Source organism: Hylobates moloch, unplaced genomic scaffold, assembly GCF_009828535.3.
Source record: "Hylobates moloch isolate HMO894 unplaced genomic scaffold, HMol_V3 SCAFFOLD_9, whole genome shotgun sequence".
Taxonomy (NCBI): domain Eukaryota; kingdom Metazoa; phylum Chordata; class Mammalia; order Primates; family Hylobatidae; genus Hylobates; species Hylobates moloch.
Window position 1 is genome coordinate 81,307,337 of NW_026652284.1, and position 20,770 is coordinate 81,328,106.

The 20,770-nt window shown below is 42.4% G+C and overlaps 1 protein-coding gene across 4 annotated transcripts in view; it reads right to left on the minus strand.

The window, feature by feature from the left end:
* Positions 1 to 18,171, minus strand: part of YWHAZ (tyrosine 3-monooxygenase/tryptophan 5-monooxygenase activation protein zeta) — a 32,742-nt gene extending 14,571 nt beyond the window's left edge. Inside the window, exons 1-2 of one of the 4 annotated variants that reach the window (XM_032760140.2) lie at positions 18,081 to 18,171; positions 13,414 to 13,718 (exon numbers count right to left, since the gene is read on the minus strand). In XM_032760140.2, the coding sequence (XP_032616031.1) occupies positions 13,414 to 13,707 (294 nt within the window). In that variant the 5' untranslated portion in view covers positions 13,708 to 13,718; positions 18,081 to 18,171. Of the gene's footprint in view, positions 1 to 13,413; positions 13,719 to 15,215; positions 15,369 to 16,255; positions 16,279 to 16,728; positions 16,878 to 18,080 lie in introns of those variants that run through there. The other 3 variants (XM_032760138.2, XM_032760142.2, XM_032760141.2) reach the window with 3 other exon arrangements.
* Between the last annotated feature and the right edge of the window lie 2,599 nt (positions 18,172 to 20,770).

Consider the following 20,770-nt stretch of genomic DNA (forward strand, 5'->3'; position numbering starts at 1 on the left):
GAATTGTTTACTTTGCACATAAATTCCCAGGATACACAAAGGACTAACAGAGATTACCTCCAAGAAGGCAGGATGAGGTTACAGCAGCTTTATTTTTTCCCTCTACATGCTATGCTTTTAACACCTAAATTCTTATATGGAACAAGTACAATTTAAAATAAAGATTACCAGCCTGGGTGACACCCCGTCTCCACTGGAAAAAAAAAAAAAAGTTGGATGTGGTGGCACACGACTGTAATCCCAGCTACTTGGGAGGCTGAGGCAGAATTGCTTGAATGAACCCGGGAGGCAGAGGTTGCAGTGAGCCGAGATTGTGCCACTGCACTCCAATGAGTGAGACTCCATCTCAAATAAAACAATTATGGTTTTGCACCTTTAACTTTTCATACGCATATATACTCAACCCACTTATAGGCTCTATTAAAGACACGTTCTACACATTTTAAGCACTCAAAAATATTAAATTCCCTGACTGAATAATATACGCCTAACTTTAATAGCTTCATTTAAACATTTTAAAACTATCTTGGAGGATATTTTAATAGCTCAACATCCTAAAAACTATTTTTCAGAAAGTCTTCATCATCAAGAGTGTATTACCTTACCAAATTCCTAGTTAAGACAAAACCTGATAGAAACTGAGGTTGACACTACATTCGATAATGAATATTCTGCTGTAAGAGACAAAACAATGTTCTACTTCTCTGAAAACCTAAGAAATTGCTCATTTAAAATAACAAGTGAGTGCTGAACTAAACACATATATTCAGAAACAGCAGTAAAGGGGCAGGCTAAGCACCTCCTAATATGGATAAACTCCAGGTTTCTATGTAATGAACAAAGAAGAACCTAAGAAAAATCCTGCAGAGAGAACTGGAAGAGAGTGTGAGGTTGCAAGGCAGAGTCAACTTGTTAAAAAGTCAAGGGTCCTAGATTATGGTACTAATTCTGCTAACTAAGAGGCAAGACACACATTTCAAATACAAAACTATGACCAGCCTCCTCCTCACCTTAATCTTCTTGTGTTTCACTACAGCATTAATTTCAAAATCTCCCTTCCAATGCCAGGAAATCTCTAACATAATCAATTTCCCACCCCACCACTATTCCTTACATTTCTTTAAATTCAAGATCACTTTTTTTCTTAAAAAGGAATCAGAGAATTTATAGACTAAGGGTCCTTAGACCAAACCCCAAAATTATGAACAAGAACTCAATCATTAAGTATTTGTACATTTACCTCAGCCCTGAGGAATAGCCACCCTGCCACTATACACTCAAACCACCGTGCTATGTGCTGAGATTTGGGCTTGCCAACTAGAACACAAGAAGCCAACTAATGAAAATAAATTCGAAAAAAAAATTACAAGTTACAGAGCTGGGATCGTATTTTCCCCTTTGAAGAAGCAACCTATTCAGCATAAACACAGCTTATTTAAAAAGCACTTTGGCAAAATAATTTAGTTTGTAACCTTTGACAAAGTAATCATAATCTTAAGGCATATACCTTAAAAAAAGATTCAATGGGTATTTTGCACCATGGGGTGTGTTTTCAGAAGTCCTAACAGCACAATGCACTATCTAAATATAATTGGTTAAGTAACAGGACAACACCACGTGCCTCCTAATATAATGCACTGAGGAGGACACCGCATCACTTCCAGGAATTCTCACCAAAAACTTGCAACCTAAATTTAATTAATCATGAAGAATCACCAGACAGGCCGGGCACGGTGGCTCACTCCTTGGGAGGCTAAGGCAGCCAGATCACTTGATGTCAGGAGTTTGAGATCAGCCTGGCCAACATGGTGAAACCCCACTTCTCCTAAAAATACAAAAATTAGCCAGGCGTGGTGGCGGGCGCCTGTAATTCCAGCTACTGGGGAGGCTGAGGCAGGTGAATCGCTTGAACCTGGGAGGCGGAGGTTGCAAAGTGAGCCAGGATAGCGTGCCACTAAAGTCCAGCCTGGGGGACAGAGTGAGACTCCATCTCAAAACAAACAAACAAACAAAAAGTATCACCAGACAAATCGAAACTGAGAGACATTCTACAAAATAACCAGCCAGTACTCTTGAAAAAAGTGCCAAAATCATTAGAAGCAAAGACCAAAAAAAGACTGATCCACATTAAAGGAGAGTAAGGAGACATGTAAGCAAAATGCAAAGTGTAATTCTGGATGGAATTCTGGAGCAGAAATAGGAAATTACAGTAAAACAATTTGCTAAATTCAATTAAGATTATAGGTTACATAATAGTTTATCATTTATTTTAATCATTTTCCTGATTTTAATAATTATACTGTAGTTATTAACATTTCGACAATCTGGCAAAATATATGAAAAACTCTTCATATTTTTCCAACCTCTTTCTAAATCTGAAATTATTTCACAATGAGAAGTTAACACATTTTAAAGAAGTCCCTTTTAATTGTCTTTATTTCTGAAAGATACCCTTTTTCATGCCCTTTTTAAGCTCTTTTTTTTTTTTTTTTTTTTTCAAATTTCCTTATGTGGCTGATACTACTTTTGTATTTAAGACAGAAATGGTACAAAAACAATGATACATTTGTAAAGAAAAATATGTGGGGTGGAGAGAAAGTTCTCATCTTGTCTTAAAAGAGTATTTTCACCAACTGGTCCTAGTATTAAATTTAATTCGCACAAAGATAATTAGACATTAAGTGTCATTAGCAAATAGCAAATCCCCCCAGAATATCAAAGCAAAACAATCAACCTCTAATGAGACATTTATGAATTCAAATTTGGGAACACAGCTGGGCTAACTTTGACATGACTTCACCAAATATGTGAGAGAAAGACCAAGCCTCCATAACCCATTTTTCTGTTTTAGATTGTACTGTCATGGCTCTCTTCCAAGACAAAAAACGAAGAGAGAGACATTAGGACACAGACATGCCTGCTTTTATACAAAGCATACACACACCAGAAGTTAAAAGGTTGAGGTAGCAAGTAACTGAGGCACAAGAGCCCTCAAAAGTGATTCTCAGTAAGTACACCACCCTAAATATAGTCTAAAACAAAAATCGGCTGGGTGCAGTGACTCATGCCAGTAATCCCAGCACTTTGGGAGGCCAAGGCGGGCGGATGACCTGAGGTCAGGAGTTCGAGACCAGCTTGACCAACATGGAGAAACCCCGTCTCTACTAAAAACACAGAATTAGCTGGGCGTGGTGGCGCATGCCTGTAATCCCCGCTATCCAGGAAGCTGAGGCAGGAGAATCACTTGAACCCAGGAGGCAGAGGTTGCGGTGTGCCAAGATCGTGCCATTGTACTCCAGCCTGGCCAACAAGTCAAACTCCATCTCAAACAACAAAAAAAACCCCACTGTTTTTAATGAAATTAAAGCCATTTATTTTGTTATTCTGACAACTCCTCATCCCCCCCTACAAACCAAGTATCTTGATAGCAGATTAAATGTCATGTTTCAATCTACAATAAGGTGATACTACATTAAGGGACTACAAATATGAATGCTTACTGTATGACCTCATGTAAATAGCTGAACCCCTGAGCTGCAGTGTCTTGATAAAAAGGCTAGATCAGATGTCCCTTCAACCCTAAAATTCAATGACTCAATGAAATTTTTGTATATTTAAACATATTTCTACAAATCTATAAATTATATAAAACTCCCACTTTATATTATTCAATTTAAAAACTCACAAAAATACCCCACAAATGTCATTTTAATAACATCCTCATTAACAGGAAATTTAATTCCAACTCTTCAGCATAGTGTAGTTCAAATTTCTGGTCTTGTACAATTCTCTTGTGCAGAGATAATTTTCCTATAATTTTTATTCTGTAGAGCCACTGGGCCTTGTATAATTCCTAGATCTCTTGAAATTTTAAAAAGAAATCATGCAAGAAGCCCGTAATGTGTCACACATTAGGGGCCCATAGATTTGGAAATTAATCTCTTACTCCCCCTTGTGGCCGGAGTGGCTTCCATTCTTTGATTTGCAATTTCCTCACTTGCTTTCAACCAACCAATTAGAAAAGTGCTCCACCAGAAATGCTAATGATTAGGAGGTGTCAAGAACTAATTTATTAAGTCTTTTAGACATTTTGAATTTAAATTCTTACCTTTCTATGCAATGTGGCCTAACAGAATAAGATTTTAAGCTGTGAACATATGTTCTATAAATAAGGTCATCTATAAGCAGGCTTGTGCCCAATCACTTAACGCATTTTCCATTAACCGATGGCAAATCTGCACTTTTAATCAACAAGAAATCTGGCAAAGCAAAAGTATATTATCCCTGATGTTCAAGAACTGTTAAAGCCAGCCTAAAACTTTATTATTAAATATAATTCCTGTTAAAAGAGTAGCTGCTCCCTGATATTTACCCCAAAACAAAAGATACCTATACTAAACAATGCTGATAGAAAGCCCGGTCTGTTCTGTTCTACAACTTTTTTTAAATCAACTGGGTGAAAGGGCTAGCAGGAAGCAAGAATAAAAACTGCCAAATTAAATCGGGTTCAGAGAATTGTCTCCCTCCAAATCATGAATGCTAGCAAAATAATCCTAGAAGGAATCAGTGTTTTAAGAACATCTAAGGCTGGGCGCGGTGGCTCACACCTGTAATCCCACTTTGAGAGGCCGAGGCGGGTGGATCATCTGAGGTCAGCAGTTCAAGACCAGCCTTACCAACATGGAGAAACCCCGTCTCTACTAAAAATACAAAAATTAGCTGGGCATGGTGGTGCATGCCTGTAATCTCAGCTACTTGGGAGGCTGAGGCAGGGGAATCACTTGAACCCAGGAGACGGTGGATGTGGTGAGCCAAGATCACGCCATTGCATTCCAGCCTGGGCAACAAGAGTGAAACTCCATCTCGAAAAAAAAAAAGAAACATCTGAAAACAAATTTTGAAATGTTGTTCCTAAAGATTAAAAGTGAAATATTAGGCTGGGTGCAGAGGCTCATGCCTGTAATCTCAGCACTTTGGGAGGCCGAGGCAGGCGGATCACGAGGTTAGAGATCGAGACCAACCTGGCTAACACGGTGAAACCCTGTCTCTACTAAAAAACACCAAAAAATTAGCCGGGCGTGGTGGCGGCCACCTGTAGTCCCAGCTACTAGGGAGGCTGAGACAGGAGAATGGCATGAACCTGGGAGGCGGAGCTTGCAGTGAGCCAAGATTGCACCACTGCACTCCAGCCTGGGGGACAGAGCGAGACTCCGTCTCGAAAAAAAAAAAAAGTAAAATACTAACAAGTATCAAAAAGAACTTATATCAAAAAGAACTTAATGAGTAGTTAAGTATAAACTTAAAAATTATTGACACTCTCACTGAAGGCTTTCCTCTTCTCCCCTCCCCTAGAATATGGGCCTGCGCTGAAGTTTCTCACAAACCAAGGCCCAATTTACCAGTATTTCCCCCACAATGCTTTTTGTTGGTGGTGGTGGTGGTAGTTAAAACATCCCATTTTTCATAGGGCTTTTTAGCTTGTACGTGCACACTATGTATTATGGATAAACTACATAGGGGGACTATATTTTATCAGCCCCTTTTCAAAAAAGGCTAAAGACCAGCTTTTCTATGTTCAATGAATTTGCAATACTTTTCCCTCTTTGATTTATATTATTTGTGCATGTCTATTTCCCTCTCCAGACTGAATAGCAGGGGCTTTTACATTTATTTTTGTAATCGCACAGGGCTATTACAAAATAGCAACTTGTCAAATATTAAATTAAAAATTTCAGCTTTCTAAAGTTCTCTTAAATTTAATCCAAAATTTGTAAATCAAACCACAATAAAGTGGTATCACAGAGGTACAAAAGGTAAAGCAGTATATTTGCTATTTAACACCACCACAGGGGTGTGTTAATTCAACAATTTCCCCAAAACATCCTAGAGGTAGATAGTATTATTCCCATTTTGAAGATGTGGAAACAGAGTCACAGAGAAATGCGGTAAAACTTGCCGCAAATCACACAATGAATCAGAAATTCAAAGTCTGCATGGCTCATGCTAAGTTTTACTACCTCTCTTAAAGTAAGGTAGTATACACTTTAGTATCCTTTATTTTTAGGAATGTCACACAGGGATATGCTTAAAGTTTTATCTCTGCTCCAATTAAAGAAAAAGAGCCTGATGATAGTCCTCCACTAGATGGCAACAATCAAAGGGCAACTGGGAAGGAAAAGTCGTTACTCTTACAAAAAGCAGATTGCTTGAGTTTTATTTCCAAACATCTTCCAAACACAATGCTAAAAGACTCATCAAATTGTTGAATTGAGAACTTGCCTGTTCTAGGCAAGAACTACAGCTTGCCTATATAATACTACCTTCAACTGTCAATTCCACAGAATCACATTTAAGTAAGTATTTTGCATAATATTTTCATCAAGTGTCTCTTGGTTGAATGTGGCCCAAGTATGTCATTCTAAACTGGACAATGTTTATTACGTTTAAGGAGCAAAAAAATTATAAGCTGAGTGTTCATAAGTCTTCGATCAACAAATAGGTCTTTCTCAGAAAAGCATTTGTAATTTATCACTGAGATGAGAAACATTCCACATACCACTGGGTTCCTTGGTATAATGCTAATTTTTAAAAACTCTAGATCCCCAAAATTGTTGCAAGTTAGAAATTAACTACCACTAAAAAACATTTCTAGGCCGGGTATGGTGGCTCACGCCTGTAATCCCAGCACTTTGGGAGGCCGAGGTGGGTGGATCACCTGAGGTCAGGAGTCCAAGACCAGCCCAGCCAACATGGCGAAACCTCATCTCTACTAAAAATACAAAAATTAGCCGGGCATGGTGGTGGGCGCCTGTAGTCCCAGCTACCTAGGAGGCTGAGGAGGCAGAATCGCTTGAACCCGGAAGGTGGAGGCTGCAGTGAGGCAAGATCATGCCACTGCACTCCAGCCTGGGAGACCAGGTGAGACTGCCGTCTCAGAAAAAAACAAACAAAAAACGACAAGAAACAAAAAACATCTCTAATTTCCCAACTCATTAAACGATTCAAATAAAATACTAATACAACAAAAACTGGGCAGTCCCTGCAAATTTAATGCAATAATCTTTCTTAGATTTTAAAATTCAACACATGCATACAGGTCAACCCATTAAGCAAATCTTACGTTGGTCCGCTTAACTTTATAGATTAATACTTGGCTGAAACTATCCTTATATTCTTTTACCTGTTGTTACCACTGTAAGCACATTTTTATTTGGGGGAGAAAGGAAGGTTCACAACAAATCCTGTCAAAAGAAATCGGCAAGAGCTTACATGCTGAAACTTTTTAATAACCTATCCAATGTAAACAAAAGGGCAGGTGTCACACAAAATGATCTTACTGATATCAAGTCAGCTATATTCATCCACACGGCTTTGGTGTCTGAATGGCAATAGAAAAAAAACTAGTGAAATCTGCCAATATGTAAAACTCTATCCTACACTACACTACTACTTCTATCACATTATACCTTACCAGAAAACAAAACTAAATCAATGACAACTGCTATTGCACAGTAATTTTCACAGATACAAGCTTCTCATAATTACAGGGAATTACTGACTAGAGAACAAGTGAATGATCGGTTACATAGAAATACGCATAATAAAAAAGAGAGAACTGCTGATATGGTGGCCAAGCACACTGTTCTTCCCACACCAAAATTTAAATTTGTGCCATCTAAATATCAAAGCATATATTCCTTCAGTGTACTTTACAAATACACAAATGTTTTCAAGGAGAAAAGAACAGAGCCAATCTTCTGATGCTGAAAGACAGATAATCAAGATTAAAATAAGTCCTAAATCGAGTAATGAAGCAGAAACCCTCAGGCCATAAAGATGGTAATTAGCAATGGTTTTTATCAGTGATAGTGAGACTACCAAACAAAAGCTAAAAGCCTCTTGCAGGGAATTCTGGCAAGGATCAAGCAAATAGATGGAATGAAATCAGCGTTTTAGAAAGATTAGAATAAGAAATACATGCAACATAGAACTGAAAAAGGAAAAATAAGAGTAACAAGTCTAAGTGAATGACCACAAGCAGCAGTAAAAAGACCTTTATAATTTAGCTTTTGTCCATTAAAAGCACATCAAGTTTATCCTTACAGTATCATTTTCCTATTTGCCAATGTGCACTTTTCCGAGTATAATCCTGGGAACTATACAATTCAGCATGAATGTAAAAGATAGGGAACCAACGATATGGGAAACATCAACAGCTTGTAATCTGAAAATTAAGTCAAAGTTGAGTCCAACATGTCATGTGATTAAGTCTAGAAAACATGCTAAAATTGGGTAGTTATAAAGGACAGGCAGTTTCAAAAGGAAGAGGAACGCTGGCTTTGAGTATACTGAAACTGACAGCACTTCTAAGTCCCCTAAAACCCTGAGCAGTGTTTATTCTCTATGTAGAACTGTCAAGAGTAAAGCAAAAGCTATGGGAACTAGGATGAAATCACAATAGGGAACCAGGAATTCTACAAAAAACTCTAAGAAACGTATTAGAATTTCAATAAACTATACGCTAACTTTTAAAACTTACTTGATATCAGAACACCCGTCATTTTGACTTAAAAATTCTCTCTCTCACACACACGCACTTCAATATAAATATGCCAAGAGTAACTTATTTTGGAATCAAAAATTTGAGAAATTAATCCAAAAGTCCGATGACATTTAATTTAGTATTATAAAGGCAGCTAGTTTCTCTTCCCATCAAACAGCAAAGGCCTCTACCTTTCCATTCCCTTGCCTTTATTTTCATCATTTCCACTTCATATACCTCAGACTTTTTGTATTTGTACAAAATATGTTATTGGGTGTGGCACTTTACATTAAAAAAAACTGAACTTTATTACCAAAGACACTGTCCAGGCCGGGCGTGGTGGCTCACACCTGTAATCCCAGCACTTTGGGAGGCTGAGGCAGGTGGATCACGAGGTCAGGAGACTGAGACCACCTTGGCTAACATGGTGAAACCCCATCTCTACTAAAAATACAGTAAAATTAGCCAGGCATGGTGGCGGGCACCTGTAGTCCCAGCTACTTGGGAGGCTGAGGCAGGAGAATGGTGTGAGCCCGGGAGGCAGAGCTTGCAGTGAGCCGAGATCATTCCATTGCACTCCAGCCTGGGCGACAGAGCGAGACTCCGTCTCAAAAAAAAAAAAAGAAAAAAAGAAAAAAAAGACACTGTCCAATTTTTTCCTTCCTGGGACCACAGAACTTGAATTATTTATACTTTGAAACATACCAAAACCATGAAGACATGTAAATATACAGTATATCTTAATAAAATAAAATAGTAACAATAGATATAACCCTACAGAGTTCTTTGGAGAAGCCCTTATTCCAATGAGCTGTCTAGTGATTTTCATCTTAAAAACTAACTCTACATAGCAGTTTTTAAAGCCCAAGGCACGTAATAACACATTCAGACTAAAAGGGACCCAAAGCTGCTTGCTTTCTTATCTTATTTCTGTTTAATGGTAGTTCTGTGGGCTGGAGATAAAAATCAGTGCCCCATAACCACAACTTAAAATTGCCCTGAGCAAATAAAAATATAGAGCAGCAATAAAATAGAACTCAGTCAAATTAACAGAATCACTATTAAGATTACTTAACTGCAGTTGCCAACTGTTACAAATGTTAGACACACAATTTTACACTGCTTCCTCTTGTAGACCTCCTATAAAGTCATTCTCTGCCTACAGCAGTGGATTTTAAATTTTAAAATGAAATACTTGAAAATCTGATGGTTGTTGGCATGTACCTTCTGCCCCAGAAAAATACACAATTTTAAAGGCTTCTTCAATCTTCTAAATTCCATTCACGGACTGTAAGTTAAGAGACCGCTGCACTATTATAGGCAGGCTCACACTTTTAAATAGAACTGAAAAGCTAAGATAAACAGGACACAGAAGGTAGTCAAGGTGCTTTACCTGACTCTCATTCCCCACAACCCTGTGGGATGAGTATTTTTCCTATTTAATTGAGCTTAGTTTTCTCAGAGGGACTGAGTGATTTCCTCAGGCCATGAATCTATTAAATGGTAAAACTAGTTTGACTCAGTATCTTGAGCTCTATTATTCACCTCGACATACTTCTTTTGAGTTTGAAACAGGCTTCCTAGGCTGTATTTCCTTGGTATTCATTTCATCATGTGCAAGATAAAAACTACGCAATTTATGGGTGCCATCTTTCAGGTTTAAAGAGGTACTAGTGTTGAGTCCCTCCCCAACTACCAAGAGAGCTTTTGTCTAAGCATCTGGCAGGAAAGGCAGATTGCACTAGTTCACATATTGCAGTTTCAAATTAACACATGGAAGAGAAGAGCCCCAAGTTCTTTTACATAATGAAAAGTCCACATTGTGAATAACATGCCAAGTGACCACTTCCCACGGTAACGCTCTATTAACTCTTGCAATATGCAACATGGTCCAAGCTCTGGTTCCTTATTAAATGGTTAAACAATTGATAAATACATGTAACCAGAATGGGTTACTGAAGAGCTCTTCAGAAAAACTCAGAACTTTGGAGATTAGCTGCTTTTTGTAGGAAGAAAGTTTATTCTCACAGCTATTATAAAATAGGTGCTCAATATAAAAAATCTGGTTATCACTAATGCCACAAGCCAATACCATTAATTCTGCAAAAAGATTACCTGCTTATTTTTCTCAAATTAAAAAATATATATATCAAAGCCCAGAAAAGGCTGGAGTAATAAAAAATTATAATTGATTTATCATGTGAGATCTTAAAAATATAATTTAAAATATTTTTACTAATCATTAAGTAATAATGATTCAAAAACTTTCTCTAGTAGAAATATCAGTTCTGCTACATTTTATTCTTCCATTTCACAGAAAAGGGAGAAGGAATTTTATGCAACATGTTTCCAGAGTCGATGTGACCTATTTGAAAAAGATGGTAGGAAAAAGAAGCCTATTATCTGTAAATATCAAATTTTCCCAAGCAGAAAAAGAAAAAGCTAGGGAAATTTTGCAGTGCTGCTGACCTAATTCTAACCTCTTTCTCAAAAGAAGCCTTTTTGCTTGTTTAACAAATATTTTAGCATCTACTACACGTTGAGTATGCAAAGATCACTAAGTCTTACTCTTGAAAAGACCAAAGCTGGAAGCAAAAGCTTGTTTAGAATTCTCTTCAAAGCCATTTGTAAAGAATTAAACTCTCATTTATCCAAACTTTCAAATGTAAATACCATTTAGACTTTTTGAGAAGCCAGTGCTATTCTGGAGGGTAACAATGTGGGTAGGGACCAGAATGAACCTCCTTAATAATCATAACAAGAAAAAGCTATTTATATTAAGAGATTATCTTGTTATCCTCATCTACTGGTTCTATGTCAAAAGATTTTCTTGATAAGGAAACTAAAGGGAAGCATAGTCAAAACTGCTATAAGTTGGGCTGGACGTGGTGGCTCACTCCTGTAATCCCAGCACTTTCGGAGGCCAAGGTGAGTGGATCACCTGAGGTCAAGAGTTAGACCTGACCTGGTCACCAGCCTGGCCAACAAGGTGAAACCCCATCTTTACTAAAAGTACAAAAATTAGCTGGGCGTGGTGGTGCACGCCCAGTAATCCCAGCTACTCGAGAGGTCAAGGCAGAAGAATTGCTTGAACAGGGGAGGCAGAGGTTGCAGTGAGCTGAGATGGTGCCATTGCACTCCAGCCTGGGTGACAAGAGCAAAACTCAGTCTCAAACAAACACACACACACACACACACAAAAACAAACCTGCTACAAGTCTTTTCCTTGGAAAAGACTCACAATGACAGGAACTTTTATACTTTGTATATGGAAAACATGCACATACCTACCTAGTATTGCAAATAAGCGTGTTAGTAAAAGGTAAATGTTACATTCCTTTTCATTCCTAAAATTGGCTTTCGCCTTAAGGGAAATGTTAACGTGTAACACACCCTTTGAAGCCAAAATAAAAAATTTCTGATCAGGTCTAATAACTGGGGAAAACACACCAGACTGAACAAAACTGAATTACATATACACAGGTATTAGTAAGGTGAGCAGGAAAAAAAAAATCCAATACATTATTTATTATAGAAAAAAATCACATTTTCAAAATTTAAATATTCTTATTACCTTAGCAAAATCACAAAATAGGCATTTGTCACTTGGCCTCAATAAAAGCAAGATATTCCTTTTTTCAACTTAGATACAAATAATAGCTATCATTCTAAAAGTTTCAATAAGCAAAGAACAAAAAAATGCCCCAAGACAGATGCCTCATTGAGTTTGTGATTGTGAACCCAAATAACCATGTTTAAAAAATCACTATTCTTTAAAAAGACAGTGTCAAGTAAATATCATTTGAGAAAATTACAGTTTAGGAACTGATGCTATTCCATTAGTAAATACAAATGTAAAGAAATCACAGTATCATCACAACTTTAACAAAAACCCCCAACCTACAACCACATCAGACATTATCCTGTTACTCATTATAGTACTTCTTCCATAAAGAAGGTTCATATAGTAAGTAACACATCTGGATTTCCATACTGAGTCCCAGATTCAGTAATCTGTCCAGAAAAATCGAGATGCTGCCCCTCTTTGTATATCAGAGACCTGCCATACTGGTTAAGTGTAACCATTTAGTAAAACCACTCTAAATATTATTCCAAAAACTGCCAGCTTGGTTGGATTTTCTCCTAGTTTATCCTCAAATTTAAACTATTCTTGATCAAAAAGCCCTACTTTATATGACAGATTAAAATTAACCAAAATGTAGTTTAATTCTTTTAAGCGCAGTGCTTCAACATAGTAAGTACTGAATATTTAAAATACTCGATTCAAACTGGAAAATCAAGCTTGAGTTGTTCATAACCTTTCATCATGGTTGTGAGTGTTCAAAATTTACCTTCAAGAATTCAATGCAGGAAGAGGTTTCATAGTTGTGACGCCAGAGTTTTCTGCATGGCTGACTCATTACATTAACATTATAGCGGCTAATCCTGAGAAGAGTACTATTTCTACAATGAGTATCCTATTACATCTCTCTTACATAAAGTATGTAAAATTCCTTTATCCATAGATGTACATTTAAGATAACCAGCTATAGAGCTACTACAAATATTCTAACCATAAGTAAAACAGTAACACTATTAGTTTATCTTTTCAATTAATATAAAATACAATACTAAAGTCTGTTATTTTTAACAAAACTGAACTGTTTCATAATCATTGTTGCAATTATTTTACATACACGTATCTATAATTGTCTTAACATCTTTTTAGTCATGACACCATGAAGACTTTTAAATTTGGAACACACAATGTTTAGAAGGAAAAGAAAAACCAAAGAAAAAGTTAAGAGTAATGTAACTGATACTCATAGGGACCCTACAGTATAATGAAGCCAGACTGAATTGATTCTCACCAGTACATCATTGCAGATATCTCTTAGCTCCGTCTCAATTTTCTCTCTGTATTCTCGAGCCATCTGCTGTTTTTTCTCAGCACCTTCCGTCTTTTGTTCAATACTTGAGACGACCCTCCAAGATGACCTACGGGCTCCTACAACATTTTTATAAGCAACTGAGAGAAGATTCCTCTCCTCATTGGATAATTCAGCTCCTTGCTCAGTTACAGACTTCATGCAGGCTGCCATGTCATCATATCGCTCAGCCTGCTCGGCCAGTTTGGCCTTCTGAACCAGCTCATTTTTATCCATGACTGGATGTTCTGCAGGGGGGAAAAAAGGAGTATTTAAAATTTTTCCCATCAGAATAAACAGACTCAAAATTATACCTGTGGTAAATTGAGTTTTTTAAACCTGAAACCTAACTGCCTGTGGAAGACTGTTCACATGAGGAATTAAAATGCAGCCTCACAAAAGGACAGTCGGAAAAGGAAAAAAAATTTAGCATACTCAGCATCAGAGGTAAACTTACAGCCATTAACACATCAGTGTAGCAAAACTAAAATTTCTTCAGAAGATCCAAATTTCACATAAGGTCAAAATTACTTCCAAAAGCTGCCTCAAAAACTACCCCTAATCTTACCTGACCAAAATCTCAACTCATTTCCAATACCACTCAGTGATCCAAAATTAAGCAGCTTTTCTTCTTTTAGTAAAAGCATTGTTTACAGATAACATCTGGATTTCTATCGTATTTCCAGAATCACAATTCATATCAGTTTAATGTAACTCATGTCTTTTTACTTTAATAATACTCTTGTCAAGAGTGATTACATTTTAGTTTTAGTGTTACCCCTACCCAAACCTACTAGATCTCTGCAACATTTGCCAGCCAATAATAGCATAACAATTTGGGGGAGGAATGACCAAACTGTTTGTTTTCAGATATTTTGAGTATAAATCCACCACAAAGGATCAATATCTGACCCTAATGCCTCAACTCTTTATCTTGTTATATGTCCACATGCTTTAAAAATATCCACAAGTCATGGCATTTCAACTCTTTTTGTGAGTACTAGAATATATCACAATGGAAGTACTTAATTTACAAGTGTTTCCAATGTCATCGCTCCAGCTGAAATGCAGAAGTGCTGCATTTTGCTTCTAGCCGTCATAATGTAATTGGATGTTATCACTCAAGCTGTCCTTCACCATGACTACCCATCTAATTCTCTTTCTCTTGCATTTTAGTTTCCTGGACCTTTTCAATTTACCTCAGCTACATTTTTCTGGAAAGATACCCTTTTCCAAGTTGCCAAACAGCACAAAGATACTAATCCACAGTGACACCACAGAATAAATGACTTTAGAGGAAAATACACACCCTGAATGAAGTGCACTTTTAAATTAGAAGGTGAACGGAGGAGTCCGCCTTGGGAACTGACTCCCGTAATCATCTTTTACCTTTCCAGGGAAATCCCACAATACTTTTTAACCAAATGAGAGAACAGGTCCCCACATTTTAAACAAATAATTAGCCACTTTGGATGCAAGGTACTGGCTCAATACGTAAACTAACATTTATGACAGCATTATTTTCCTCAGGTCTCTAAATTACTAATTTTTCCCTTAGAATCTCAGAAACGCTCTCTGGTTAATTCTGCTTTTAACGAAAAATCATTTAGGCCAGTACAAAGGATTCTCTCCCCAATCACTTCGGTACAAGAGGAAGTGGATAAGGTTTCTCACACAGTAACGAGTGCTCCAAGGCCTCGCCTCTACACTGCGGGCAGGACTCACCGCACCCATTTAACCCTTACCTGACTTGAGACGTCGGGTACGGTGAAACGAAAACAGGCAGACCCGGACTTTAAAGTGCAAATCCTCCGGTCCGCGTATCCGCAACCACCCCCCTCCAGGCTCCGCCCAAGTCGGAGCCTCGGCTCAAGTCCCCGACTCTCCTCCTTTGTCATGGCGGATCTGTGTCAGGGAGCCCAACCTACTGCAGAGTGTTAATTCCTCCCCCCGACCGGAGCCAGAGGGAGGAGCAGCCGGCGCCCCCGCCCAAGCCGTGGGGGGGGGGGGAGCGAAGCCGCCCGACCCCGGGGCAGAGACGCCACAGCAGCCCGCAGAAGCGGAACCACTACCAGCCCCGCCGCGGACACACCCCGCTCTCCCACCCAGCGCCTTCCCCGCCACCGATCAGCGCCGGTGCCCGTGTACGGCGTCTCTAAGGGACCGACAGCTGCAGGTGGGGGAGGGGACGAGAGCCACACCCAGCCGAGGGGGCCACCAGCGGCTATGCTCAGGCTCACCCGCCACCAAAGCAGGATATGCGTCCCTAAACCGAGCGCAGGGACCCTCCAGTTCTAGTCCATCACGCACGGGAGCCGACCGCGGGCTCCCCACCCCGCTCTACCCCCACCTGGACTTGCAGCCCCCATCCACACCTCCCCCGCCCGTTCACAAGGAGCAAAAAAAGTCAGACCCATCCCCCACCCCCGCCAGGAAAATTCAAGTCCTTCCTCCCACCGCAGAGCCCAGGAAATTCAGCTCTAGGTCCCAGGCGAACCCCACCCCAAAACCTCACCCCGCAGTGGGCTCCCCTCGCGCCGACGCGCGGCCTCGCCCCGGTCTACCTGGCGGGCGCCGCCGCGCCGGGCCTGGGCTCCAACCCGCTCTCGGCCAGGCCTTTCCCTCGCGCCTGGGTCCCCGAGGCCCCCGGCCCCTCCCCGCCGCGCCGCCGCCTCCCGGGGTGGGGGAGGGCCGGGTCCAGCAGCCGCAGCGCCCAGCGCGGAGGCTGCGCGAGGGGGAGGGGAAGGAGGGGGCGGCCGAGGAAGAGAGGAGGGGGCGGCCTCACCTGCGCCACTGCGATGCCCGCCGCCGCCGCAGCCGAGTCATTATCTCGGGCGGAAGCGAGAAGGGCGGCGAGGGAGGGGGTGGAAGCCCGCAGAGACAAGGGTGGGGACGGATCGCGGCCGGCGGCGCCCCGGCCATGCCTCGTCCACCTTCGGGAGCCGGCGACAGGGGGATCCCCGGGGATCTCGCGTGTGGGCGCCCTCCCCACCCCCGGGGGCAGGACGGGGGAATGAGCACCGATCGGCGCCGGGGCGTCGATGCGGAAGCAAGGAGCCGAAGGCGGCCGCTAGCCTCCCGCCCGAGCCCAGCGGAAGACGAGCCGCCGCCCGTGTCCGCTGAGGAGACTCCGCCTCAGCCCGGCGCCGCCACCGCGGGGCGAGTGGGTATGAGGGGACGGAACGAGGACGGCTCCCACGCGTTCGGAAGGCTGGCCTGTGACAGGAAGCGAGGCGCGGCGGCGGCCGGGTTCCTCACCTGTGTCCGAAGTGGGTGGTGGCGGCGGACGGACAGGGGCTCAGCAGTCTCTGGGCGGCGGCGGCAGCAACGGCGAGGCTGAGACTCTGTCCCTGGATCTCGCTGCTCACAGGCTACAGCGGCTCCGCAGACACGGGGTTTCCTCCAATCACCAGCCCCGGCAGCAGGGGCACCACACGCACGATGACGTCAAACGCTGCTATGGCAACCGTTGATTGGTGCCCACAGCGATCCGGGCCCCGCGCAACCGCCGCTCCCCAGCGTTCGTCCTGCCCGCCCGCGCTGGAGGGCGAGCGGAGGCGCGCGCGTTCTCGCCCGCAGCCGCCACTCCTCCCCACCTCGCTCGGCTCCCAGCTCGTCTACGCTTGTCCCGAGTGCACCTAGGGCAGGAGGCTGCTTTTTTCCTTTTCCTCCCCAACGCAAATCCCCCACTCCTCACCTTCCCCTTGGGTCCCCGACGCCCTCTCTTTCCCTCTCCCTGCAGCCTCCGCCGGCCCACTCTTCCTCTCAGCCTGCGGGAAGGCGCTCTCTCCCTACCCCCACCTTAGCTTTCGCTCAGCCCGTCAGCGCTTGTCCCAGTCACTCCCTCTGGAAGGGGCTCCCGTTCAGCAACATCCGGGACCTTTCACATCCCCCCACCCCTCCCCGAGGCCCGGCCCGCCCCGCCCTCCGTGCTTCGCGGTGGTAACTGCCCCAGGGTCGTCCTCGGGCAGGATGACAAGGGTGGCTCCGCGGCTCCGGCACTGTGATCAGGACTTGCGGGGTGGGGGCCCTGGGGCGGGGGCAGGGTGCGGTCGCACGGCAAGGGAGGGTTGTGTGTGTGGTGCCCCCCCCCCCGCCCCGCCCGCCGCTCCTCTTCCCCGGCTGGGCCGACCGGGGCGCGCGACCCCTCCCGGCCTCCCTCCCGCCGCCGCGGCTTTACCTGCTGGCACGGGGGAAGCGGCCCTAGACCTTTTATGGCTCGGAAACGGGAGTGAGGCGTCCAGCCCCTGAGTGTAGCTGAGTGATGGGGAGGCGTTCCAATCGAGAGCTCGGGATCTGCGCTCGGTGACTGCGCGATGGGACAATGGGTGGGCGTCGAGGTGGGGGCGAGGTGGGCCGGGCCGGGCGGAGCCGGCGAGAGGTGAGGCCTGGAAGGAGGCGCGGCCGCTTTAGGGAAGCCAGAGTTCCGCGGGGAAAAGACAATCTTCTCCGGCGGAGGGCTGGAGCTGGTCCTGTCAGCCTTGACCCGGAGACAGGCAGTCAGGCGTGACCGCACGGACCCGTTTCTCGTAGGCTAGGTTTTCCTACCCAAATAAAGCTTTCAGGTGAAGACCTCATACTGCAGTGATTTAACACATGACGATCATTACCTTTTTATCTCCTAGAAGCAAGGTTTGAGGGACGTCGTAGTCCCCAGGGTTCCAGCTGGCGGTGGGAGTGGGCCACAAGCCGGGTGATGAGCCGGGACGCGAGCCCGGAAGAAGGGGAAGGAGAAGGGCGGAAATTGCAGGTGCTTGAACCAGTAGGGCCTCCGCCCAGTTGACTTCAGGAAGTTCAGAGAGAAACATTCACAGTGTGAATGATCTCTGCCCCTTCTCTCTTTAAATGTATTCGGGCTAAGAAAATATTAGTGCTTGGATAACCTGCAAAACCACTTGCAACAGTCATGGAGAGTGTACGGTTAGCAATGAGAGAGCTTGGAACTCTTCGTTTTACCTTTGTGTAAACTCCTCATTGATTTTTCCAACGTGTCTGTTGAGCTGACCAAAGAGCCTCCGTTTAGTCTCATGTTCTCTACAGAATTTAGTTTCTCAGTAGTAGACACGAAATTATTGAGTCCTCGCTCTTCCAGTACGTTGTCCTTCCTACATAATACAGTGGACCACAAGGCTGCTCTACAAATTACTTTTTGCCTGACATGACAACAGGCATTTAGATAGTACAGACCAGAAAGAGAGTTTCCAGTGACCAGTTCTATTTTAGTGGGTTTTTTGTTGTTGTTTTCCACAAGTTGCCAAATCACAGACTCATGGTAGGTTAAATGGATGAACAAATTGGAGTTTTATTTCTGAGATGTTAGGGTCAACTAGCTTTGACTCTCAAGTAAATTCTTTTAGGGCGTGACTCGCTTAAAATGACTAATATTTCGAAAGCTATTTTTTTTTACAGTTCTTTCCAGTTTTGTAGTAGGCACCAGAAATTTGAAAGAGGATACTAAGTTAAACGTTTTTTTAAATGGAAATTGATGTTTCTTTAATGTCTCAAATATATGTCTATGTAGAGTATATGCCTTTTGTTTTAGAGGAAGTTAAGGGGTTTCTCCGTATAAATGTGGATTTACTTCAGGAAACAGCTAAGTTAGGCTTTTGCCTCATGCTTTAATAGCAAGGCATTTTTTAGTGCAACAATAGGCACTGTTAGGTTTCACATACTCAAGTCAACGTGTCTGCACAATAAAGATATAATGAAGCTGCAAGAAAGGAACGGGATGTTATGAAAGCCCTGAGGAAAAGATCTTTTAAGAAATAAGGAATAACCTATGGCATACAGAGCAGAATAAATAGAACCTATGAACCCTGGGAATGTTGCTGGAGACTTTCACTAATACCCTGACCTGTATTTTCTTCAATGTGCAACTCTGACCTCACTCAAGCTGGTTAACCTCTTATGTGCTTTGATAGCCACGGCAATAAAATACTGGCAACAAAAACGCTTAACTCATCAGGTGATGCTGAGGATTAAATGAATATACACATACGTATATTTCTTACACAGAGTAACCTAGCTATTATTCATTTGTAAATGGATATATCTGATTGATATCTCTAGTGTTCAAAGGATTGTAAAGATAAAATGAAACTATTTTCTTTTTGATTCTTAGGAAACTTCAGTAGCAGAAAGAAACCATATTTTTTAAGTATCTTTTAGAAGTAGAAATGCCTATTTGTGTTTCTCAGTGCTAATGAGACGTGAGTGATGAGAGTGAATATTGATTCATTTCTCTACATGGGACTGCAATGATCTCTTCAGAGCTATACATCAATATATAATGCTATACATTAAAATGAGAAAAAGGCCAGGCACAGTGGTTCATTCTCGTTATCTCAGCACTTTGGGAGGCAGGCAGATGGCTTGAGTCCAGAGGTTCAAGACCAGCCTGGGCAACATGGCAAGACCCCTTCTCTACAAAAAATACAAAAAGTAGCTGGGCATGGTGGCATGTGCCTGTGGTCCCAGCTACTGGGGAGGCTGAGGTGGGAGGATCATTTGAGCCCAGAAGGGAGAGGCTGCAGTTAGCTGTGATTGTGCCACTACACTACAGCCTGGGCAACAAAGCGAGACCCTGTCTCAAAAATGAAACACTAAAATGGGAAAAGAGTTTAAGTGAATTAGCACAAGTCCACCACTCCAATTGGGAAAACATCTCCAAGGATGGACTCTATTGATGATGTGGCAGTTATATGATATTTTAAGTGTAATCACAATTCTGTCAGGCTATAATTTCACTTCACCGTGTTTTATTTGGAGAAATCCAACATATTGCAGAAGGTTTTGCAGCAGAACAGGGACTAAATCTTGGTTTGTCATTCAGAACTGTGTGACCTTAGGTTTCTGAAGTGGACATACTAATTTCTTTTTTTTTTTTTTTTTTTTTTTTTTTTTGAGTCAGAGTCTGGCTCTGTCCCCCAGGCTGGAGTGCAGTGGCACCATCTCGGCTCACTGCAAGCTCCGCCTCCCGGGTTCACGCCATTCTCCTGCCTCAGCCTCCCGAGTAGCTGGGACTACAGGCGCCCGCCACCACGCCCTGCTAATTTTTTTGTATTTTTAGTAGAGACAGGGTTTCACTATGTTGGCCAGGATGGTCTCGAACTCCTGACCTCGTGATCCGCCCACCTCGGCCTCCCAAAGTGCTAGGATTACAGGCTTGAGCCACCGCGCCCGGCCGGACATACTAATTTCTAATCCCATTAGGTTGTTGCAATGATTTCATGAGAAAGTAAGGAAAGGGCTACCTACATGTAGTACACCAGATCATGTATCTCTGTTGTTGAAATAATCT